Consider the following 22,827-nt stretch of genomic DNA (forward strand, 5'->3'; position numbering starts at 1 on the left):
TTATAGGTTTATTTTTACTTTTCATAACTTATAAAAATGGGTAAATTTTATATTAGGTTTACATGCTTTTAACCATGAGTGTTTAAACTGATAAATGCACTCTGTAACTTCTCAGCTGTTTTATAGCATTATGAGAAATTAAAATTAACATTTTTTGAGGTGTAATTGGCATAAAATTCACAAATTTCAAGGTTGCAGTTGATAAGTTTTGATAAATGTATGCAGTTGTGCATCCTTCACCACAGTTATGATATAGAGTATTTCCATTAGCCCAAAAAGTTCCTTTATGACCCTTCGTAGGCAATATTTTTTCCCTACAACTGGCTTTTGGTCTGAAATCACTGTAATTTTTTGTTTTTGTTTTACTTACTTTTTTCATTCGTTCTTTTTTTTTCTTTCTTTTCTTCCTCTCTTTTTTTTTTTTTCCTTTTTTGGTCAACGTCCTTTTCCAGACATTCATAAAAGTAGAATCAGAGTATGTAGCCTTTATTGGCTGGCTGAGTTTAACTTAATATAATACTTCTGAGATTATCCATGTTGGTATATTTAACGTTAATTCTCTTGTCATTGAGTAGTAGTGCAGTATGTGGATAGATGACAATTTGCTTATAAATTACCTGGTAGATGGATATTTGGTTATTTCCAGCTTCTTGTGATTATTGAATAAAGCTGCTATGAACATTTGAGTACAAGTCTTTGTGTGGACATATGTTTTCGTTTCTCTTAGGTAAATACCTAGGAGTGGGATTGCTGGGTCATATGGTAAGTGTGTATGTTCAACTTTAAGAAACTGCCAAACTGTCTCTTCCAAAGTGGCTGTGCCATTTTTACATTCCCTCTGGGGATGTGTTCCAGTTGCTCCACATCCTCTCTCAACACTTAGTATTTTCAGTCTTTTTTTAGTCATGTTGGTGGCTGTCTAGTGGCATCTCATTGTGGCTTTAATTTACATTTTCTTATGTTAGTGATATTGACCATCTTGTTAGGTGTTAATTTGCCATTCTTTTTTTTTTTAAAATTTATTATGTTAGTCACCATACAATACATCATTAGTTTTTGACGTAGTGATCCATGATTCATTGTTTGTGTATAACACCCAGTGCTCCATTCAATACGTGCTCTCTTTAATACCCGTCACCGGGCTAACCCATCTCCCCACCCCTCTCCCCTCTAAAACCCTCAGTTTGTTTCTCAGAGTCCATAGTCTCTCATGGTTCATATAATTAGCCATTCTTGAATCTCATTTAGTTAAGTGTTTGTTCAAATCATTCACCGATTTAAAAAATTACATTGTTTAATATTGGATGGTAGGAGGTGTTTTTTTTTTTATATTATAGACAAATCCTACATCAGGTATATGCATTACAAATTTTTTTTTTCTCAGTCTGGCTTGCCTTTTTATTTGACACTGGTTTTTCAAATGAAACTTTTTAAGATAATTGTAGATTCACATGCAGTTGTAAAAAATAACACAGAGAGGTCTTTATACCTTTTACCAGTTTCCCCACTATGGTAACATCTTCCAAAACTATACAACACCACAACTTGAATATTGACACTGATACAGTGCACTGCCCATAAATTCATTTGTGTTTATGTTTACTGCCTTATAGTGTTATCAGCTGTGTAGATTTGTGTATTCACTACCATAGTCAAAATACAAAACATCACTGCAGGGATCCGTCATGTTGTTCACGTGTAACTGTATTCATCTCCTTCTTGTGCACCTCCCCTTCCTTGCCCATCCTAACCCCTGGTAACCTTGAATCTGTTCTACATTTGTAAAATTTTTTCTTCCCAAATGTTGTATAAATGGAATCATGTATGTATGTAACCTTTGGGGATTGGCTTCTCTCCAGTCGCCCTAATTCTCTTGTGATTAATCCAAGTTGTTGCATGTATTGATAGTCCTTTACATTTCATTGCTTAATAGTGTTCCATGGAATGGGGATGAACCACAGTTTATTTAACCATTTACCCATTAAAGGACCTGTGGGTTGTTTTTGAGTTTTTGCTGTTGCAAATGAAGCCACTACAAACATTTGTGTACAAGTTTCTGAATGAGATACATTTTCATTGCTCAGAGATAAATGTGCAAGAGTGCAGTTGCTGGGTCATATGGTAAGTATGTTTCTAGTTTTATAAGAACATGACAGACTGTTATTCAGGGTAGCTGTATACCAGTTTACATTTCCACCAGCAATGTGTGAGTGATACAGATCCTGTAAATCCTCACCAGCATTGGTTATTATCACTATTTTTTGTCAGGAGGGTATTCTGATTGGTGTGTAGTGATATTCTATTATGATTTCAGTTTGCATTTCCCAAATGCCTAATAATGTGGAACATCCTTTATTTGCTATATGTAACTGCTCTTCAGTGAAATGTCTTTTCATGGATTTGTCCATTTTTAATTTACATTATTGGGATTTTTACTGTTGAGTTTTCAGAGTTACCTATTTTAGACACCAGGCCTTTTCCAGAATGTGGCTTGCAAATATTTTCTCCCTCTCTTGTGACTTGTTTTCTCATTCTCTTCAGATGGTCTTTTGCATAACCAAAGTTTTTGATTTTGATGAAGTCCAATTTATTTTGGATTGTACTTTTTTAATTTCAGGAAGTCTTAAAAACTGCTTAGTGTTAGATCCCAAAGGTTTTTTTGTTTTTCTGTTTGTTTTGTTTTTTCACTAAAAGTTATATTTTTATGTTTTACACTTAGGTCTGTCATGTATCTTGAGTTCATTTTTGTATAAATAATGAGATTGGAGTTCATTTTTTTGGTATGAATAGATGTCCATTTGCTCCAGCATCATTTGTTGAAAAGGTTATCATTCCTCTCTTCAATTGCTTTTTGTACCTTTTTTAGAAATCAGTTGGCCATACTTCTGTGGGGGCTAATTTGAGATTCCCTCTTCTGTTCTGTTAATATTTGTGTCCGTATGGCTGCCAGAACCACAGTCTCTTGGTTATTCTAGTGACATATTTAGTCTCAAAATCAGCTAAAGTTATTTTTTATTTCAGTCATTTTCTAAAATGTTTTAGCTATTCTAGTTTTGTGGGGGTGTTTTGTTTGTTTTCCATATAAATTTTAGAGTAGTTTTGTTTATATTGGCTATGTCCCAAAGATCTTGCTTGAATTTTTATTGGAATTGCATAAACTTGAATGTCATTTTGGGGGAGAATTGACATCTCACTGTGTTGAATCTCCTAGTTCATGAACATGGTATATCTCTCCATTTTCTAGTAAGGGTGTATTGAACCCTTACTAGATGTCAACAACATCTTCGTAATTTTCAGCATACAAATTTTATACATGTTAGATTTACAGCAAAGTATTTTCTTTGAAATGATTGTAAATGATTGTCATTTTTCCTTGGACTCCTTATCTTTGAGAAGACTTCAGCATATCACTGATATTGACCTTGATCATTTGGCTGTATTTGTCAGGCTTTTACATTGTAAAGTTACCCTTTTCTTCCTTTTTTCCATCCTGTACTCTTTGAAAGTAAATCACTGTGTGTTGCTTACACTTCAGTGAGAAATTATCTATTTCCTTGATGATGGCATGTCTGCATAACTTACTTAGAATTCTTCTGTATGGGAGACTTGTCTCATCCCCATTTATTCATTCATTTGTCTCTAACAGTATGGACTTGGGGATAATATTTTCTGCTTTGGCTTGTAATCTAATACTGTATTAATTTGTTGCTCTAATTAAGAAATTAATTTGTTCTTGTTGGCCATTGAGTGCGCTTTCACTTGGTGTCTACATTCCTTTGGTTATACGCTCATTGTTTTGGGTAGGGGTGGGAGGTGTAGGTAGGAAGGAGATGTTAATTACTTACCTTCTGGTATTACAAGATGCTCCGGGCTTACCCCAAGCCTAGAATCTGCTATTTTGCATTCTTACCAGCAATTGATACTGTCAATTTCTTGGATTTTAGTCATTCTGGTATGTATGAATTGCTGTCTCCTTGTTTTAATTTGGCATAGTCCAAGATGGCAGAGGAGTAGGAGACCTTAGTTTTGTCTGGTCCCTGGAATTCAGATAGATAGCTATCAAATCATTCTGAACACCTGTGAATCCAACCAGAGGTCTAAGAAAAGAATAGCTGCAACTCTACAAATAGAAAAGCCTTCTGCAAGGTAGGAGGTGTGGAGAAGTGAATCCGAGGCAATATATTGGAAGATAAACCAGGGGGCACGGGGGAAGGCAGCACTGGAAAGTGATATAGCAGTAGAGCACAAAATCAGAACTTTTAGAAGTCTGCTCCAGTGAGCGATGTCCGTGCCTGAAAGGTGCTCAGGTGGCAACATGGGGTGGAATCCTAGGTGGGACAGTGTGGTCTCAGGATTCCTGGGGGCACAGGAAGACCAGGGGTGCCTGAGTGTGGCAGAGTTCCCAGGCATCAGAGTGGGGAAGCCGGCTGCAATCAGCAAGCCCAGGAGGGGCCTCTCAGCTCCAGGTTGCCATATACCATGAAACGTGGCCCTGTTGACCAACCACCCTTCAAGCAGGGGCCCAGTGAGAGGCAGAACCGCAGCGAGACACCCCCTCCCCCCCACACACATCCATCCAGGAGTGGCGCAGGTGTGCACTGCAGGAGTCTGCAGTTTGGAGACTTGAAACGGTGTCAAGTGCCTGAGATAGAAATGCTCAGTCACAGACTGGGTGAGCATGGAGTGCGGACAGAGTCCAGGGAGACAGGAGTGATTGACTGCTTTTCCCTGAGGGCACACTGAGGAGTGGGGCCCAGAGCTCTCAGCTCTGGGGCTGGAGATTAGGAGGTTGCCATTTGGATTCTCATCCTCTAAAGATGCACAGAAAGCCTTCAGGGAACAAAACCCACATGGAACAATCTGGAGCTGCTTGCTTAGCCTGACCCCCTGGCAAGGGTGGTACAATTCTGCCCTGGCCAAAGACACCTGAGAATCAGTGCAACAGGCCCCTTTCCTAGAAGATCAGCAAGAACATCCAGCTAAGATGAAGTTTACGGATCATGGAGAACTGCAAAACTCCAGCCCTAGGGGAAAATAGTATATAGAATTTGTGGGGTTTTTTCCACCACGAATCTTTAGTCTTCCAATTTTAATTTTTTTCTCTTTCATTTTTCAACCAATTTATCAGCTCTTTTTAAAAAATCTTTAACTTTGATTTTTATAATTACATTCTATCCTTTCATTATATTTAATTTTATTTTTGTATGTATATAAGTTTTTATTCCTTTACAATTTTGGGATGCAGTTTCTTTTAACAGACACCAAAATACACCCAGAATCTAGTGTATGGCTCTATTCTCTTCACTTGTCTGATGATAATCTTTTTTTCTTTTTCATCTAACTTTCATCTTTATAGTTACATTCTATCCTTTCAACGTACTAAACTTTATTTTTGTGTGTATATGTTTTTCTTTCTTTACAATTTTGAGATGTAGTTTCTTCTAACAAAGCTATCAAAATACACTCAGGATATAGTGTATTGCTGTGTCCTGTTCACCTGTTTATAGTCCTTTTTTTTTTTTTTTGTCTTTTAATTTTCATTTTTATAGTTAAATTCTATTCTTTCATAGTACTTAACTTTATTTTTGTACATATATAAGTTTTTCTTTCTTTACAATTTTGGGATCTAATTTTTTAACAAACAGACTAAAATACAGGATCGAGTGTACTGCTCGGTTCGGTTCACTGGTCTGCTTATATTCTTTTTCTTAAAAATTGTTTTTGGTTTTGGTTCTCTTCTGATTTGTTTAGTGTATATTTCTCTGGGGTTGTTGTTGCCATTTTAGTATTTTGTTCTCTCATTCATCTATTCTTCTCTGGACAGAATGACAAGATGGGAAAAACTCAACTCAAAAAAGAGAACAAGAGGGACACCTGGGTGTCTCAGTCAGTTAGGCATCTGCCTTTGGCTCACGTCATGGTCTCAGGGTCCTGGGATTGAGTCCCACATCAGGCTCCTTGCTCAGTGGGGAGCCTGCAGCTCTCTCTACTTGCAGCTCCCTCTGCTTGTGCTCTCTGTCTCTCTCTCTGTCTCCCAGATAAAATCTTAAAAAGAACAAGAGGCAGTACTGATTGCCAGGGACTTAATTAGTATGGATATAAGTAAGATGTCTGAACTAGATTTCAGAATAACGATTATAAAGATACTAAGTGGGCTTGAGAAGAGTGTAGAAGACACCAGAGAATCCCTTTCTGGAGAAATAAAAGAACTAAAATCAAATCAAGTGAAATAAAAAAGGCTATTAATGAGATGCAATTAAGAATGGAGACTCTAACTGCTAGGATAAATGAGGCAGAAGAGAGAATCAGTGATCTAGAAGGCAAAATGATGGAAAATAAAGAAGCTGAGAAAAAGAGATAAACAACTACTGGATCACGAGGGAAGAATTTGAGAGATAAGTGATACCATAAAGCGAAACAATATTAGAATAATTGGGATCCCTGAAGAAGCGGGGGGGGAGGGGCGAAGGTATATTGGAGCAAATTATAGTGGAGAACTTCCCTAATCTGTGGAAGGAAACAGGCATTCAAGCCCAGGAGGCACAGAGAACCCCCCCCTCAAAATCAATAAAAATAGATGAACACCTCAACATATAATAGTGAAGCTTGCAAAGCTCAAAGACAAAGAAAAATCCTGAAGGCGGCTCAGGACAAGAGGTCCGTAACCTATAAGGGTAGAAACATTAGATTGGCAGCAGACCTATCCACAGAGACCTGGCAGGCCAGAAAGGACTGGCATGATATATTCAGGGTGCTAAATGAGAAAAATATGCAGCCAAGAATACTTGAATACTTTTCCAGCTAGGATGTCATTCAAAATAGGAGAGATAAAAAGCTTCCAGGACAAACAGAAACTAAAAGAATCTGTGATCACTAAACCAACCCTGCAAGAAATATTAAAAGGGATCCTGTAAGCAAAGAGAGGGCCCAAAAGTAATATAGACCAGAAAGGAACAGAGACAATATGCAGAAACAGTGACTGTACAGTTAATACAATGGCATTAAGTTCGTATCTTTCAGTAGTTACTGTGAATGTAAATGGGCTAAATGTCCCAATCAAAAGACACAGGGTATCAGATTGGATTAAAGAGCAAGACCCATTGATATGCTGTCTGTAGGAGACTCATTTTATTTTATTTTATTTATTTATCCTAAAGATTTTATTTATTTGACAGAGAGATAGAGCAGGAACACAAGCAGGGGGAGTGGGAGAGGGAGAAGCAGGCTTCCTGCTCTGCAGGAAGCCTGATGCGGGACTCGATCCCAGGACCCTGGTATTATGACCTGAGCTGAAGGCAGATGCTTAACAACTGAGCCATCCAGGCCCCCCAAGAGACTCATTTTAGACCCAAAGACACCTCCAGATTGAAAGTGACAGAGTGGGAAACTGTTTATCATGCTAACTGATATCAAAAGAAAGCTGGGGTGGCAATCCTTATATCAGACAAATTAGATTTTAAACCAAAGACTATAATAAGAGATGAGGAAAGACCTATATCCTAATTAGAGGGTGTATCCAACAAGAAGATCTAACGATTGTAAATATTTATGCCCCTAACATGGGAGCAGCCATTTAGAAAAAACAGTTAATAACAAAATTAAACACATTGATAATAATACAATAATAGTAGGGGACTTTAACACCCCCCTCACTGCAATGGACAGATCTTCTCAGCGGAAGATCAACAAGGAAACAAGGGCTTTGAATGACACACTGGGCCAGATGGACTTCACAGATATATTCAGAACATTACATCCCAAAGCAACAGAATACACATTCTTCTCGAGTGCACATGGAACATTCTCCAGAATAGATCATATGCTGGGTCATAAACCAGGTCTCAACCAGTACCAAAAGATTCGGATCATTCCCTGCATATTTTCTGACCACAATGCTTTGAAACTGGAACTCAGTCACAAGAGGAGATTTGGAAAGAACTCAGTTACATGGAGGCTAAAGAGTATCCTACTAAAGAATGAATGGGTCAACCTGGAAATTAAAGAATAATTTAAAAAATTCATGGAAACAAATGAAAATGAAACAACTGTTCAAAACCTTTGGGATGTAGCAAAGGCGGTCCTAAGAGGGAAGTATATAGCAATACAAGCTTTTCTCAGGAAACAAGAAAGGTCTCAAATACACAACCTAACCTTACACCTGATGGAGCTGGCGAAAGAACAGCAAATAAATCCTAAACCCAGCAGGAGAAGAGAAATAATAAAGATCAGAGCAGAAATCAATGAAACCAAAAGAATAGTAGAACAGGTCAATGAAACTAGGAGCTGGTTCTTTGAAAGAATTAAGAAGATTGATAAACCCCTGGCCAGACTTACCAAAAAGAAAAGAGAAAGGACCCAAATAAATAAAATCATGAGTGAAAGAGGAGAGATCACAGCTAACACCAAAGAAATACAAACAATTATAAGAGCGTATTATGAGCAACTATATGCCAACAAAGTAGGCAATCTGGAAGAAATGGATGCATTCCTAGAGATACATAAACTACCAAAACTGAAACCAGAAAGAGAAAACCTGAACAGACCCATAACCAACAAGGATATTGAAGCAGTAATCAAAAATCTCCCAACAAACAATAGTCCAGGGCCAATGGCTTCCCAGGGGATTTCTACCAAACATTTAAAGAAGAACTAATGCCTATTCTTCTGAAGCTGTTTCAAAAAATAGAAATGGAAGGAAAACTTCCAAATTCATTTTATGAGGCCAGCATTACCTTGATCCCAAAACCAGACAGAGACCCCCCACTGAAAAGGAGAATTACAGACCAATATCTCTGATGAACATGGATGCGAAAATTGTCACCAAGATACTAGCCAATACGATCCAACAGTACATTAAAAGGACTGTTCACCACGACCAAGTGAGATTTATTCCTGGGCTGCAGGAGTGGTTCAATATCTGCAGATCAAATAAAGGACAAGAACCATATAGTCCTCTCAGTAGAAGGAGAAAAAGCATTTGACAGTACAATTTCGTGATTAAAACTCTTCACAGTGTAGGGATAGAGGGAACATACTTCAATATCATAAAAGCCATCTATGAAAAGCCCACAGTGAATATCATTCTCAATAGGGAAAAACAGAGCTTTTTCCCTAACGTCAGGAAAAATGGCAGGGATGTCCATTCTCACCACTGTTGTTCAATATAGTACTAGAAGTCCTAGCCTCAGCAGTCAGACAACAAAAATAAAAAGTATCCAAATTGGCGAAGAAGTCAAACTTGGACTCTTCGCAGAGGACATGATACTCTATGTGGAAAACCCAAATGACTCCACCCCAGAATTGCTAGAACTAAAGCAGGAATTTAGCAGTGTGGCAGGATATAAAATCAACACACAGAAATCAGTTGCATTTCTATGCACTAACAATGAGACAGAAGAAATAGTAAGGAGTCAATCCCATTTACAATTGCACCAAAAACCATAAGATACCTAGGAATAAACCAAAGAGGCAAAGGATCTGTACTCAGAAAACTACAGAACAGTCATGAAAGAAATTGAGGAAGACACAGAGAAATGGAAAAACATTCCATGCTCACGGATTTGAAGAACAAATATTGTTAAAATGTCTGTGGTACCTAGAGCAATCTTATACTATTCAGTGCAATCCCTATTTCCTTGTTTTAATTTGCATTCCCCTAATGACAAATGATGAGCTTTTATCTTTTTTTTTTTTTTTGCCATTTATTTATCTCTCAAGTGACTGTTAAGATCTTTATTCATATTTTAACTGGGTTCTTTTTTTACTGTTGAGTTTTAAAAGTTTTTTTTTTTTTTTTCCGTATTTTGGATACAAGTACTTCAGCCAGTAGTGATTTGCAAATACAGGTATACCTCAGAGATACTGCACATTTGGTTCTAGACTACGGCAATAAAGCACATCAAATCAGTTTTCTGGTTTCCTAGTGCATATGAAAATTATATTTATAGTGTACTATAGTCTGTTGTGTGTGAAAAATAGCATTATGTCTAAAAGGATGTACCTGTATTAACTTAAACATACTTTATTACTAGAAAATGCTAACCATCATCTGAACTTTCAGTAATTCATAATTGTTTTATTGGAGTAGAGTCTTGCCTTGATGTTAATGACTGCTGACTGATCACATTGATTGGTAGTTTCTGAAGTTTGGGGTGGCTGTGGCAGTTTCTTAGAAGACAGCAATAAATTTTGTCGATTGACTCTTTCATAAATGAGTTTACTGTGGCATGTGATGCTGTTTGATAGCATATTTTTACTCACAGTAGAACTTCTTTCAAAATTGCAACAAACCCTGTTGCTGCTTTATCAATTAAGTTTATGTAATACTCTGAATTCTTCTTTGTCATTTCAACAGTCTTCACAGCATCTTCACCAGGAGTAAATTCCATCTCAAGAAATCATTTCTCTGCCCATCTGTAAGAAACAACTTCATCTGTTAAAGGTTTTATCATCAGATTGCAGCATTTCAGTTTTATCTTCAGGTTCCACTTCTAATTCTAGTCCTCTTTTCTACCACATCTGCATTTACTTCCTCTACTGAGGTCTTGAACCCCTCAGAGTAATCCATGAGGGTAGGAATTAGCTTCTTCCAAATTCCTAATACTGATCCCTCCACATGAATGATAAATGTTGTCACCTAGAATGGTGAATCCTTTCCAGAAGGTTTTCAGTTTCTTCGCTTAGATCCATCAGAGGAATCACTATCTCTAGCAGCTATAGCCTAACAAAACGTATTTCTTACATAATGAGACTTGGTAAGCCAAAATTACTCTGATCCATGAGCTGCTATGAAATTTGTATATGACATCTTCCGTTGTAAGGCTGTTTTGTCTACACTGAAAACCTGTTATTTATTGTAGCCATCTTCAGTAATAATCTGAGCTAGATTTTCTGGATGACTTGCCACAGTTTCTACATCAGCACTTGCTGCTTCACCCTGCACTTTGATGTTATGGAGACGGCTTATTTCCTTAAACCTCATGAACCAGCCTCTGCTAGCTTCATACTTTTCTTCTGTAGTTTCCTCACCTCTCTCAGCCTTTATAGTATGGAAGAGAGTTAGGGCCTTCTTGATTAGTCTTTGGCTTAAGGGAATGTTGTGGCTGGCTTGATCTTCTATCCAGGCCACTAAAACTTTTATCAGTGATATGGTGGTTTCACTTTTTTTTTTTTTTAAATCATTTGTGTGTTCATTGGAGAAGCACTTTTGTTTAAGAACTTACCCTTTGCATTCAAAACTTGGCTTACTGTTTGGTTCAAGGGGCCTAATTTTCAGCCTGTCTCAGCTTTCAACATACCTTTTTCTCTGAACTTAATCATTTCTAGCTTTTGATTTAAAGTGAGAGATGTATAACTCTTCCTTGAACACTTGAGAGGCTAATGTAGGGTTATCAGTTGGCTTAATTTCAATATTGGTGTGTCTCAGAATAGGGAGTCCCAAGGAGAGGGAGATAAATATATGGTGGAAATGGCTGGTTGGTGGAACAGTCTGAACACATACAATGTTTATTAAGTTTGCTGTCTTATGTGGGTGTGATTTGTGGTGCCTCAAAACAATTACAGTAGTGACATCAAAGATCACTGATCACAAATCACTATAACAAATATAACAATAATGTAAAGGTTTGAAATACTGTGACACAGAGGCACAATATGAGCAAGTACTATTGGAAAAATACTCCAGGCAGGCTTGCCACAACCCTTCAGTTTGTAAACAGAGTATCCATAAAGCATAATAAAGGAAGGTGTGCTTGTATTTTCTCTTTCTCTTACTGTGTGGTTTGTGTTTTCATTTTCTTATCAGTATCCTTCTAAGCAGAAGCTTTAAATTTTAATAAAGTCTAAATTATCATTTTTTCTTTCATGAGTTCTGCTTTTGGTTTTTGTTTTATCTTAAACCTCATTGCCACACCCAAGGTCAACAGATTTTGCATCTTTTTTTACTCCATTGTCTTAATAGTAAGCTCTATAGTAAGTCTTGAAATAGGGTAAAATCCTCCAAGTTTGTTCTTCAGTATTGTGTTGACTGTTCAGTCTTTTGCTTTTCCATTTAATGTGTCAAATCAGTTTGTTGATATTTGCAAAGGAGTTGAATCTGTAGATAATGGTGGGAAGAATTGACAAGTATATTATCTTCCACTTCATGATCATGGAACATTTTTCTGTTTGTTTAGGTCTTTATCTCTATTTCTTGTTTGCGAGTATTTTTATATGAATAGGTGTTGGGTTTCATAAAATTTTTTTGGTGTGGCAGTTAATATGATCATAGGTTTTTTTTTTTTTTTTCCATAGCCTGTTGATGCGGTTGATAACGTTGCTTTTATGTATATTAAACCCAACCTTGCATTCCTGAAGTAAATTCCTCTTGGTTGTGATGTGTAATCTTTTTTATATGTGGCTGGATTTGGTGTGATAGTATTTTTTTTCATCTGTACCTTCTGTCTTTGTCTGGTTTTGTTATCTGGATAATATTGGCCTCAGTGTTCTTTTTTTTCCCTCCCTGCCTCCTGCCCCCTCCCCCTCCTCTCTTTCTCAAAAGAGTCTGTGAAGGATTGAAGGTAATTCTTTTTTTTTTAATTTTATTTATTTATTTGACAGAGAGTGCACAAGCAGGGGGAGCAGCAGGCAGAGGGAGAAGCAGGCTCCCCACCGAGCAAGGAGCCTGACATGGGATCAATCCCAGCACCCTGGGACCATGACCTGAGCCAAAGGCCGTTGTTTAACTGGCTAAGCCACCGAGGCGCCCCTGAAGTTAATTTTTTATATGTATCATAGAATTCATCAGTGAAGCCATCTGGGCCTGGACTTTTCTTAGTGGGAAACTTTTAGATTAATGACTCAAGTGCTTGTTAAAGGTGTATTCAGATTTTCTACTTTTTGAATCAGTTGTAGTAGTTTGTCTAGGAATTTGTCCGTTTCATCTAAGTCATTGAATCTGTTGGCATATAGTTGTTCACAGTATTTCTTGTATTCAAATCTTGCATATCTGAAATAAGTTCCAATTGGTCGTAGTGTATAATTCATTTTATACATTGTTGGATTCAGTTTACTAATATTTTTTTTTGAGGATTTTTACCTCTTTGTTTATGAAGGATATTGTAGTTTTACCTTACACTGTTTTTGGGTTTGGTATTGGGGTAATGCTGTCCTCACAGAATGAGTTAGGGAGACTCTGCTTTTATTTTCTAGAGATTGTGGAGAAATCGTATAATTTTTTCCTTAAATGCTATAATTCACCAGTAAAATTACTTGGGCCTACTGCTTTCTTTTGGAAGGTTACAAATTAGTGAATCAATGTGTTTACTAGATACAGGCCTTTAAGGATGAAATAGGGGATAGTATTATAGCTGTACATCAAAAAGATAAAAAAAGATACTTTGAACAACTCTATACACATGAATTTGATAACTTTTTTTTTTTTAAAGATTTTATTTATTTATTTGAGAGAGAGAGTGAAAGAGCACAAGAGGGGGGGAGCGGGAGAGGGAGAAGCAGACTCCCTGCTGAGCAGGGAGCCCAATGCGGGACTTGATCCCGGGACTCCAGGATCATGACCTGAGCCGAAAGCAGTCGCTTAACCAACTGAGCCACCCAGGCGCCCTGAATTTGATAACTTTAATGAAATAGACTTCTCAAACTATTGAAACTCACCAAGGTGAAATAGTTTGAAGAGCCTGATGCCTGTTAAGGAAATTGAATTTATAACTTAAAATGTTCTGAAAAATAAATCTTCAGAGTCTGACGTTTTTACTGGTTTACCAAATATTTAAAGAAGAATTAACACCAAGTCCATATAATCATTTCTGAAAACAGGAGAGGAGACCCTTCCAGATGTTTTTATGAAACTAGTATTACCCTGATTTCAAAGCCAATTGAAAGTGGTGTGCACAAAAAAGAAAACTACCAGCTGATAACCTCATAAATCTAGATTGCAAAAGTTGTTAATGAAATGTTAACAAATAGAATTGAGTACAACTACATCTTGGCATTATATAAAAAATATACACCATGACCAAATGGAGTGAATTCAGGTGGATGCAAGATTGGTTCATTATTCAGAAGCCAATCAATGTAATGCACCCTGGTAACAGGTTAAAGAAAAATTATTTATGATTATACCAGTTGATGCAGAAAACTTAAAAATTTTTTTCTGTTTTTATTTGATACAGAAAGCTTTTGACAAAAATATATCACCCATTCATAATAAAACTCAGAAAACTAGAAATAGAGGGAAACTTCTTCAGTTTGAAAAGGTTATCTACAAAAAACCTACAGCTAACATAGAGGTGAAAAACTCTGAGATTGGGAACAAGGCAAGGATGTTCGCTTTCACCACTGCTGTTCAACGTAACACTAGTTTTAGCCAGTGCAATAAAGAAAGAAAAAAAGGAATACAGATCAGAAATGAATAAAACTGATCTTATATGCAAATGGCATGATGTTTGTAGAAAATCCATTTTAAAACTCAGCACTAATAAGTGAGTTCAACAAGGTTGCAGTATACCAGATCAACATAAAGATCTAATCATATTTTTGTACATTAGTAATGAGTATATAGAAACTGAGTTTTAAAATCTCCAATTATTTAAAAAATACTAGTTTTGTGAAAATTTCAAAACACTGATGGAAGAAATCAATGCACCCTGGTAACAGGTTTCTCCATAAATAAATGGAGAAACATTGTCTTCCAGTCTATGGATATAACATAATGAAGATGTTCTCTTCAAATCTCTTTGTATATAATTAACACAATTTCTGTTAAAATTCTAGCAAGACTTTTTTCATAGATATATACAAGATTATTCTAAAATATATTTGAAAAGTCCAACTTAAGAATAGATAAAACAATTCTCATAATGAATAATAAAGGGAGGGAATCATTTCACCTGATTTCAAAACTTACTATATAGCTCCATTAATCATAATTGTTAATGTCAGAGGGAGAGACACATAGATCAGTAGAGAATAAAGGACTCAGGAATAGCCCTATACAAGTATATCTACGTGATTTTTGACAAAAGTGCAAAAGCAGTTCAGTGTAGGATGGATACTTTAAAATGTTCCTAAAGCAGCTGAGTACCCATAGGTTTTAAAAAAAAAAAGATTAAAATGGATCATAGGTTTAAACAAAACATTAAAGCACACAATTGTTAGAAGGTAACAGGTTTTATTTTCAAGTTCTAGGGCATGGTGAAATGTTCTTAGTCATAACACCAAAAGCATGATTCATAAAATTTTGATAGAGTATCTTGTGAAAATGAAAATTTTTTGCTTTGATAAAAACCCTGTTAAAAGATGAGCTACAGACTGGAAGAAAATGTATGAACCGTATTCAACCAATGACTCAGAACATAAAAAGAGTTCTCAAAACTCAGCATTCAATCAGTCCAATTATAAAATGGGCAAAAGATATGAACAGACATTTCACTGAACAGTATGTATGAATGGCAAATAAATGCAGGAAAAAATGTTTAATTACCCTAGCCTTTACGGAAATGCAAATGAAAACTATGATGAGATACCACCACATAATCCTTTATAGCATCTTGAACAGTACCCATTAATATCAAATACTGGCTGGAATGTGGGGGGGGAAAGAAAATGGACATCTCCATATATTGTTGTTGTGAATATTAAATGGTAAACTCATTTTAGAAAAGAGTTTGGCTGTTTCTCAAAAATCTACACATAACTTTTTAATAGCTTTATTTTTAAAGGCCATTAAGTTATATTTATTGTTTTGATGGAAGAATGTACCATGTGAAAACAGTACAATAGAAAATTGCTTTTTATCTCTGTAAATCAGTAGTAAGTTTAGAATAAAGGATTGGGGGTTGTCACAGGAAATATTAATAGGAATGTTATGGGTTTGTTAAAGGGAAAAGTGGTTTGCAGAAAGACATACCTATAGAAAAATACTTTTATAGAATTCTTGAAGATTTTAAAGCTTTTCTTATCAGCATGACTGGATTTTAGATTTGATTCTTTGGTTTATTGAAATCTTAAAGCTGTAGTTTGTAGTGGGGAGGTATAGGAGTAGCACTGAAAATATAGGTATAAAGTTTCAACTGATATTATATGTGTGTCACTTTCATGTCCTGTCATTGCAGTATGGTTGACTTTTTAGGACCTCTTCCTGAGTCTGGGGCAGAAACTTCAGTACATATTGAAGGAACACTTTAGAAACCATTGTGGTTAAGACTTAAATTGTGTTATGTATCACTGATATATTTTGTAGGTATGTTTGAATTTTTCAGACAATTTCAGAAACTTGATGGTTTCCCATTTTTAAGGAAGGCAGCACAATTCTGATGTCAGATTTGGGAGTTCCTGGTATGCTATTTTCTAGCCTTTTGTAAATTCTTTTTATCATCTTTAAGCTTAACTTCATGGAGTTGTTAGGAGTAAATGATATATAGTATGTCTAGCGGTTGATCAGCACAATGCTTTGATATATGATAAGCACTCCAAAACTGTCAGTCTTGGGAAGCCTGGGTGGCTCAGTTGGTTAAGTGTCTGCCTTTGGCTCAGGTCATGATCCTGGAGTCCCAGGATCGAGTCCCGCCTTGGGCTCCCTGTTCAGCGGGGAGTCTGCTTCTCCCTCTGACCCACCTCCCTCTCATGTTCTTTCTCTCACTCTCATTCTCTCTCAAATAAATAAAATCTTTAAAAAAAAAAAAAAACAAAAACCTGTCAGTCTTTTAGACTAGCCAGACTCAATAGCATGCAAAGGTAGCCCTATATACTGTTACCCTGGAGATGTTTGTTTCAGTAATATGAAACCAAATGACTGCTCTGGAAATATAATTAGTCACAAGGTATTCTGATAAGATGAATATAGTTCAGGTGAGAGCTGGCAGATTTTTGGAGGTGAGGTGCCAAACTTCAGCCATTAACCATCTTCCCATCTCACCCTGTGTTTAGAAGCTTCTGTGGTATGAAATATTGGCAGAGGTGCCTTTGGAGATACTGCTGGTTGATGCTTGGCTGGGCTTAGGTTTCTCTTATTTAATGAGACCTAAGGATGGTTCTTGATTCTTTCCCGTCTATATTTAACACATCCAGTTGGTCACTTAAGTGCTGCTGATTGATTCCCTCAATATGTATCTTATAATATCATTTTGCCTGTCACTGCTGCAAGTCAGGTGTTCATTATTTCTCATTATAAATAACTATAAAAGCTCCCTAACTGGTCTTCCTGCTTCCTAACTAGTTCAGATTCTAGTCTGCCACTCATACCAAAGGGAGCTTTCTAAAATGCAAATTTGGTTATGTAAGCAGAGTTAAGAGTCTGTTATTGTGGAATCAGAACTTCTGGGTTCAAATCCCATCTCTGTCTTGTGTGATCCTGGGTGAATTCTCCATGCCTTGGTTTCTACATTTATTAAAAAGGATAACTACTCAAATTGGGCCCAAAGTCACTTGGAAAGATTGCTAAAAATACCCTGTCTAGCTCCACCCCTGTTACTGGGTCCCTTGATCTTGGGTTGGGTCATGAAACCCATAACTTAACGAAAAACACCTCAGTTGGTTCAGATACCCTTTTATGGGTTTTCTTTAGACATCATGTACTTTGTCTTTAGGTTTTTGTACTTCTTGTGTCTGATATGATATGCACACCTGCTTTGTCCAGCTCCTTCAGTACTTGGTTCCAGGCTTGTCTTCTGCCAGGAAGTGTCTGACTTTATGATTATGCATTTCATGCTTCAGGAAGTCCTCTCCAGGGCGCCTGGGTGGCTCAGTTGGTTAAGCGACTGCCTTCGGCTCAGGTCATGATCCCGGGGTCCTGGGATCGAGTCCCACATCGGGCTCCCGGCTCAGCGGGGAGCCTGCTTCTCCCTCTGACCCTCTCCTCTCTCATGCTGTTTCTCTCTCGCTCGCTCTCTAATAAATAAATAAATAAAACCTTTAAAAAAAAGAAAAGAGGGGCGCCTGGGTGGCTCAGTTGGTTAAGCGACTGCCTTCGGCTCAGGTCATGATCCTGGAGTCCCGGGATCGAGTCCCACATCGGGCTCCCTGCTCGTCAGGGAGTCTGCTTCTCCCTCTGACCCTCCCCCATCTCATGTGCTTTCTCTCTCTCATTCTCTCTCTCAAATAAATAAAAAAATCTTTAAAAAAAAAAAAAATAAAAAAAAATAAAAAAAAAATAAAAAAAAGAAAAGAAAAAGAAAAAAGGAAGTCCTCCCCAATGCAGCAGTTCAGTGTTACATAATCTTGCTCAAATACACTATCTAAAATATAGGACAAAAGGGAATTATTTCAGTTCTGGACAACTATTATAAAAGCATAAATGCCTTCACTTCTTGGGCACCTGGGTGGCTCAGTTGGTTAAGTGACTGCCTTTGGCTCAGGTCATGATCTCAGGGTCCTGGGATCGAGTCCCGCATCGGGCTCCCTGCTCCTTGGGAGCCTGCTTCTCCCTCTGCCCCTCTCTCACTCTCTGTCTCTCATGAATAAATAAATAAAATCTTAAAAAAAAAAAAAAATTCCTTCACTTCTTGGCATTTGGCATTTTGCAACTCCTGGTTTATTGATTTGCTATCTGTCTCTTCTAAGACCCTTGAGAATAAATTTTATATCCTCAGTGTCTTGTTAATCTTAAAATTATATTTATCATAGAGCTAAAAGTTATTCTCAAGAAATTTTCTTTACTGAAATGAAGCATCTTTATGACGAGGTGTGCAAAGTGGGGGGTCATGTTGCATGAAGTCTTTGTTTTCTTTTTTCTTTTTTTAAGGTTTTATTTATTTGTCAGAGAGAGAGAGAGAGGGAGAGCACACAAGCAGGGGGAACGGCAGGCAGAGGGAGAAGCAGGCTCCCTGGTAAGCAAGGAGCCCAATGCAGGACTCGATCCCAGGACCTCAGACGCTTAACCAACTGTGCCACCCAGGCGTCTCGAAGTTTTTGTTTTCTTACTGTGTCATTTATTTGGATTCATCTACCTTTCATATTTGTACATCTCAGACTGACTTCCTTGGTTTTCGGTAGTTTTTAACTGGAACATAGTTTGGTTTATTCCAATATTTGTAGGTGAGGACATTGTGGGATAGAACCAGAAATGAAACCAAGAATGTAAAAGATTATGAGCAGATTTGATTCTGGGTTTTGGATGTTTTATGTTTTATTTAGTAAATCATTCCTAATTCATTTAGATTTGGATGTTTTGCCCAAGGCATTCAGACTTTGTGCATCTTAGTTTTCCTGTTGGCAAAATGAGATAATACACTAGGTGGACTCTAAAGTTCCTTCCAGCTCTAAAATTTCTACTATTCCAAGTAATAATGAATAGCTGTTCAAATATTTAGGTGTTGCTATTAATAATAAAGTTATAAGACTTGTTTTATCTTTTAAGCTCTCTCCATTTTATAAATCATTTGTTTCAGGCACACATCAAAAAACTTTGGTATCAACAAAAGTTAATTTCCTTCTCTTGTTACCTAGATTTTCCTGGAGCTGTTCGTTATAGTTCTTTCTGATTTGAGTGTAACTTTATTGAAACAGATGCAGGGAGGCTGATAAGTAGATATAACTCAAGTATTGTCATGAAAGAACTTGCCAAATGATTTTTCTCAGTGGGCTGCTAATACATGAGAAAAGTCAAAATGTTAAAAAAAAAACTTCTTTGTTAATGTGGTAGATTATTTTGCTCTCGAATAACATTTAGGTCTTCTTTGTTTTCATTTAAGTGCCAAGGATGACATTGATCTCGATGCCTTGGCTGCAGAAATAGAAGGAGCTGGTGCTGCCAAAGAACAGGAACCTCAAAAGTCAAAGGGGAAAAAGAAAAAGGATAAAAGAAAGCCAGACTTTGAGTAAGTATATTTCAAATATATTTGATTTTTATTAGCTTTGGTACTAGATTGACTTATTAAGCTAATTCAGTGCCTCAGAATATATTTTAATCCTTTTCTAGTGAAGACGATATCCTGAAAGAACTGGAAGAATTGTCTTGGGAAGCTCAAGGCATCAAAGCTGACAGAGAAAGTGCTGCAGTAAAGGTGAAAAACAGACCATTGTTACCTGTTCTGTGACCTAGTGCCAGTTTTGAGGAGCTGCTTTTGGAAGCTTTTGAGCAGTGTGAATATGTTATTCAAAAATTGCTATAAATTCTGATGCCAAAGAGGGAAAACAATTTTTAGGAAATGTGTTTTAAGACTTCACAGATACAAAAACATTTATTTGGGAATTTAAACGTATTTTGTGATAATGTTGCCTATTCATAGAATTGGTACATTTGGAGGTAGAACATTTCCCATCTTTGGTGTTCTGTGTTCTTTCTTTTTCATTCTTTGAATTTGAATAGCCTCAAAGTAATGGGAAAGTGATAGGCATATGTTTTTTTCTTTCCTTTTCCTCATAGGCTCTGTATGCCATTTGAGAAGGTAGTGAATGTGAACTGATGATTAGTACTTGCTTCAGAGCACCTGGATTCTGACATTTCCAGTGAATGTGAAATGTGCCTGAGGCCTAGGCTAGCTTCTGGTACTTGGTCGAGTTTTATATTCGTAAAAATGGACCTTATTTTGAAGTTATTTTGAGAATTTTTTCTATGTGTACTTAGTAAAATACATGATTGAGGACTCTCTTATTTTAAAAAATAAAATGTAACTATTAAAATCTTTAACAATGGAAATTTTTTAGCCAACAGAAAATAATGAAGAAGAATCCACCTCAAAACAAGATAAAAAAAAGAAAGGACAGAAAGGCAAAAAACAAAGTTTTGATGATAATGATAGTGAAGAATGGGAAGATAAAGATTCAAAATCAAAAAAGACTGCAAAGCCAAAAGTGGAAATGTACTCTGGGAGTGATGATGATGATGATGATTTTAATAAACTTTCTAAAAAAGCTAAAGGGAAAGTTCAGAAATCAAATAAAAAGGGGGATGGATCAGAAGAAGATGAGGATAACAGTAAAAGAGTTAAAGAGCGTTCCAGAGTAAATTCTTCAGGTGAAAGTGGTGATGAATCAGATGAATTTTTGCAGTCTAGAAAAGGACAGAAAAAAAATCAAAAAAATAAGCCAGGTCCTAATGTGGAGAGTGGGAATGAAGACGACGACTCCTCCTTCAAAATTAAGACAGTGGCCCAAAAGAAGGCAGAAAAGAAAGAACGTGAAAGAAAAAAGCGAGATGAAGAAAAAGCAAAACTGCGGAAGCTGAAAGAAAAAGAAGAGTTAGAGACTGGGAAAAAGGATCAGAGTAAACAGTCTCAAAAGAAATCTGAAGAAGAAGCTGTAAAATCCAAAGTGGCCCTTGATATTGGAGCAGTCCCTGCCTCTGAAGAGAAAGGAGAGACTCCCACAGCTGCTGAAGGTTGGTAACATTATCAAGGAAAGGGCTGAAGGTTTGGTTTGATAGTCCTAAGTTTTGCCCCAAAGTCATATTGGTTTTTGCCCTTGCTTATAAAGGACTTAAATTTTGAAGGACTTGTAAAAATTATATCTAAATACTTTTGATTTTCACTGTTAAACATTTATATGTAGTATAAAATATCTTTAAAATGGTTTGTGTACAGACTAGGATTTTTAAAGAATTTCACTGTGAAAGAAAACAGTTTTGGTGCTGATAAAGACTGCAAGTTGCCTAAATGATAAATTTATTCTTTTTGATATCTTAGTGTCAGATAATAACAATTCTTCCCTGTTTTAAAATTTTTTTATTTTTATAAATACTTTCCTGTTGTTTTTTATTTTTTAAGGTTTTTAAAAATTTATTTATTTGACAGAGAGAGACAGCAAGAGAGGGAACACAAGCAGGGGGAGTGGAGAGGGAGAAGCAGGCTTCCCGTGGAGCAGGGAGCCCGATGCAGGGCTCGATCCTGGGACCCTGGGATCATGACCTGAGCCAAAGGCAGATGCTTAACAACTGAGCCACCCAGGCGCCCCAACTTTCTTGTTTTTAAAAACCCAATCCAATCTATGAAATAGAAAAGTAAAAACATGCTAAAATAAGTTAACATCTTTTAAGCAACAGTAAGCCAAGTTTTTATGCCAGAACCAATTAACAAAAAGTAAGTTTTCTAACTAAAATTCTCCTCCTTCAGAAGGAGAATAAAGATCAAATGATTCACATAGGTTTTTTTAGACTAGAAAGCTTTCAATGGAAAAATTGACCTATCTTTTTTAACCAAATTTTTATTATCTGGACATCTTTGAGGAGTAACACCACAAAAGTAGTTTCATAAACTTTAATGCTGTTGACCTCTTGGAATATAATTATCTATGCTTTTTATTTTGTCCTCCTCTAATATCCATGTAAGGTAGGCATCATTCCTATCATCCCCATCTTATAGAGGCAGAACTAGCTACAGAATTTAGGCAGGAATTCAGATACCATGGATTAAGAGATACATTAGATACAGTATATCTTCTTCCTGCTGTCAGGATCCTCCTCTCTTCTTGGATCCCTCAGGACAGTTTAGAGCAACACCAGTATTGTAGGCTTCTAAGGAGGCAGCTGGACGGTTTTGAGCTATTCTGGCTACCCTCTTGATAGGGCTAGAGACCTACCTTGCTGCTGGCATCAGCCTTGGCCCAATATGGTCCTTGAATTCTGGGGTTTGCTTATTACTGCTTTAGGAAACAACTTTCTTTTTTTTTTTTTTTAAAGATTTTATTTATTTATTTGAGACAGAGAGAATGAGAGACAGAGAGCATGAGAGGGAGGAGGGTCAGAGGGAGAAGCAGACTCCCTGCCGAGCAGGGAGCCCGATGCGGGACTCGATCCCGGGACTCCAGGATCATGACCTGAGCCGAAGGCAGTCGCTTAACCCACTGAGCCACCCAGGCGCCCAGGAAACAACTTTCTATTTTATTTTATTTTATTTT

The 22,827-nt window shown here is 36.8% G+C and overlaps 1 protein-coding gene across 2 annotated transcripts in view; it reads left to right on the forward strand.

Moving 5' to 3' along the window:
- EIF5B (eukaryotic translation initiation factor 5B) overlaps positions 1 to 22,827 on the forward strand; it is a 100,006-nt gene that overhangs the window by 20,448 nt on the left and 56,731 nt on the right. For both annotated transcript variants that reach the window (XM_021701186.2, XM_044918807.1), the window contains exons 2-4: positions 19,686 to 19,811; positions 19,913 to 19,997; positions 20,641 to 21,313. In XM_021701186.2, coding sequence (XP_021556861.1) covers positions 19,686 to 19,811; positions 19,913 to 19,997; positions 20,641 to 21,313 — 884 coding nt within the window. The remainder of the gene's footprint in view (positions 1 to 19,685; positions 19,812 to 19,912; positions 19,998 to 20,640; positions 21,314 to 22,827) is intronic.

This window comes from Neomonachus schauinslandi, chromosome 10, assembly GCF_002201575.2.
Source record: "Neomonachus schauinslandi chromosome 10, ASM220157v2, whole genome shotgun sequence".
NCBI lineage: Eukaryota > Metazoa > Chordata > Mammalia > Carnivora > Phocidae > Neomonachus > Neomonachus schauinslandi.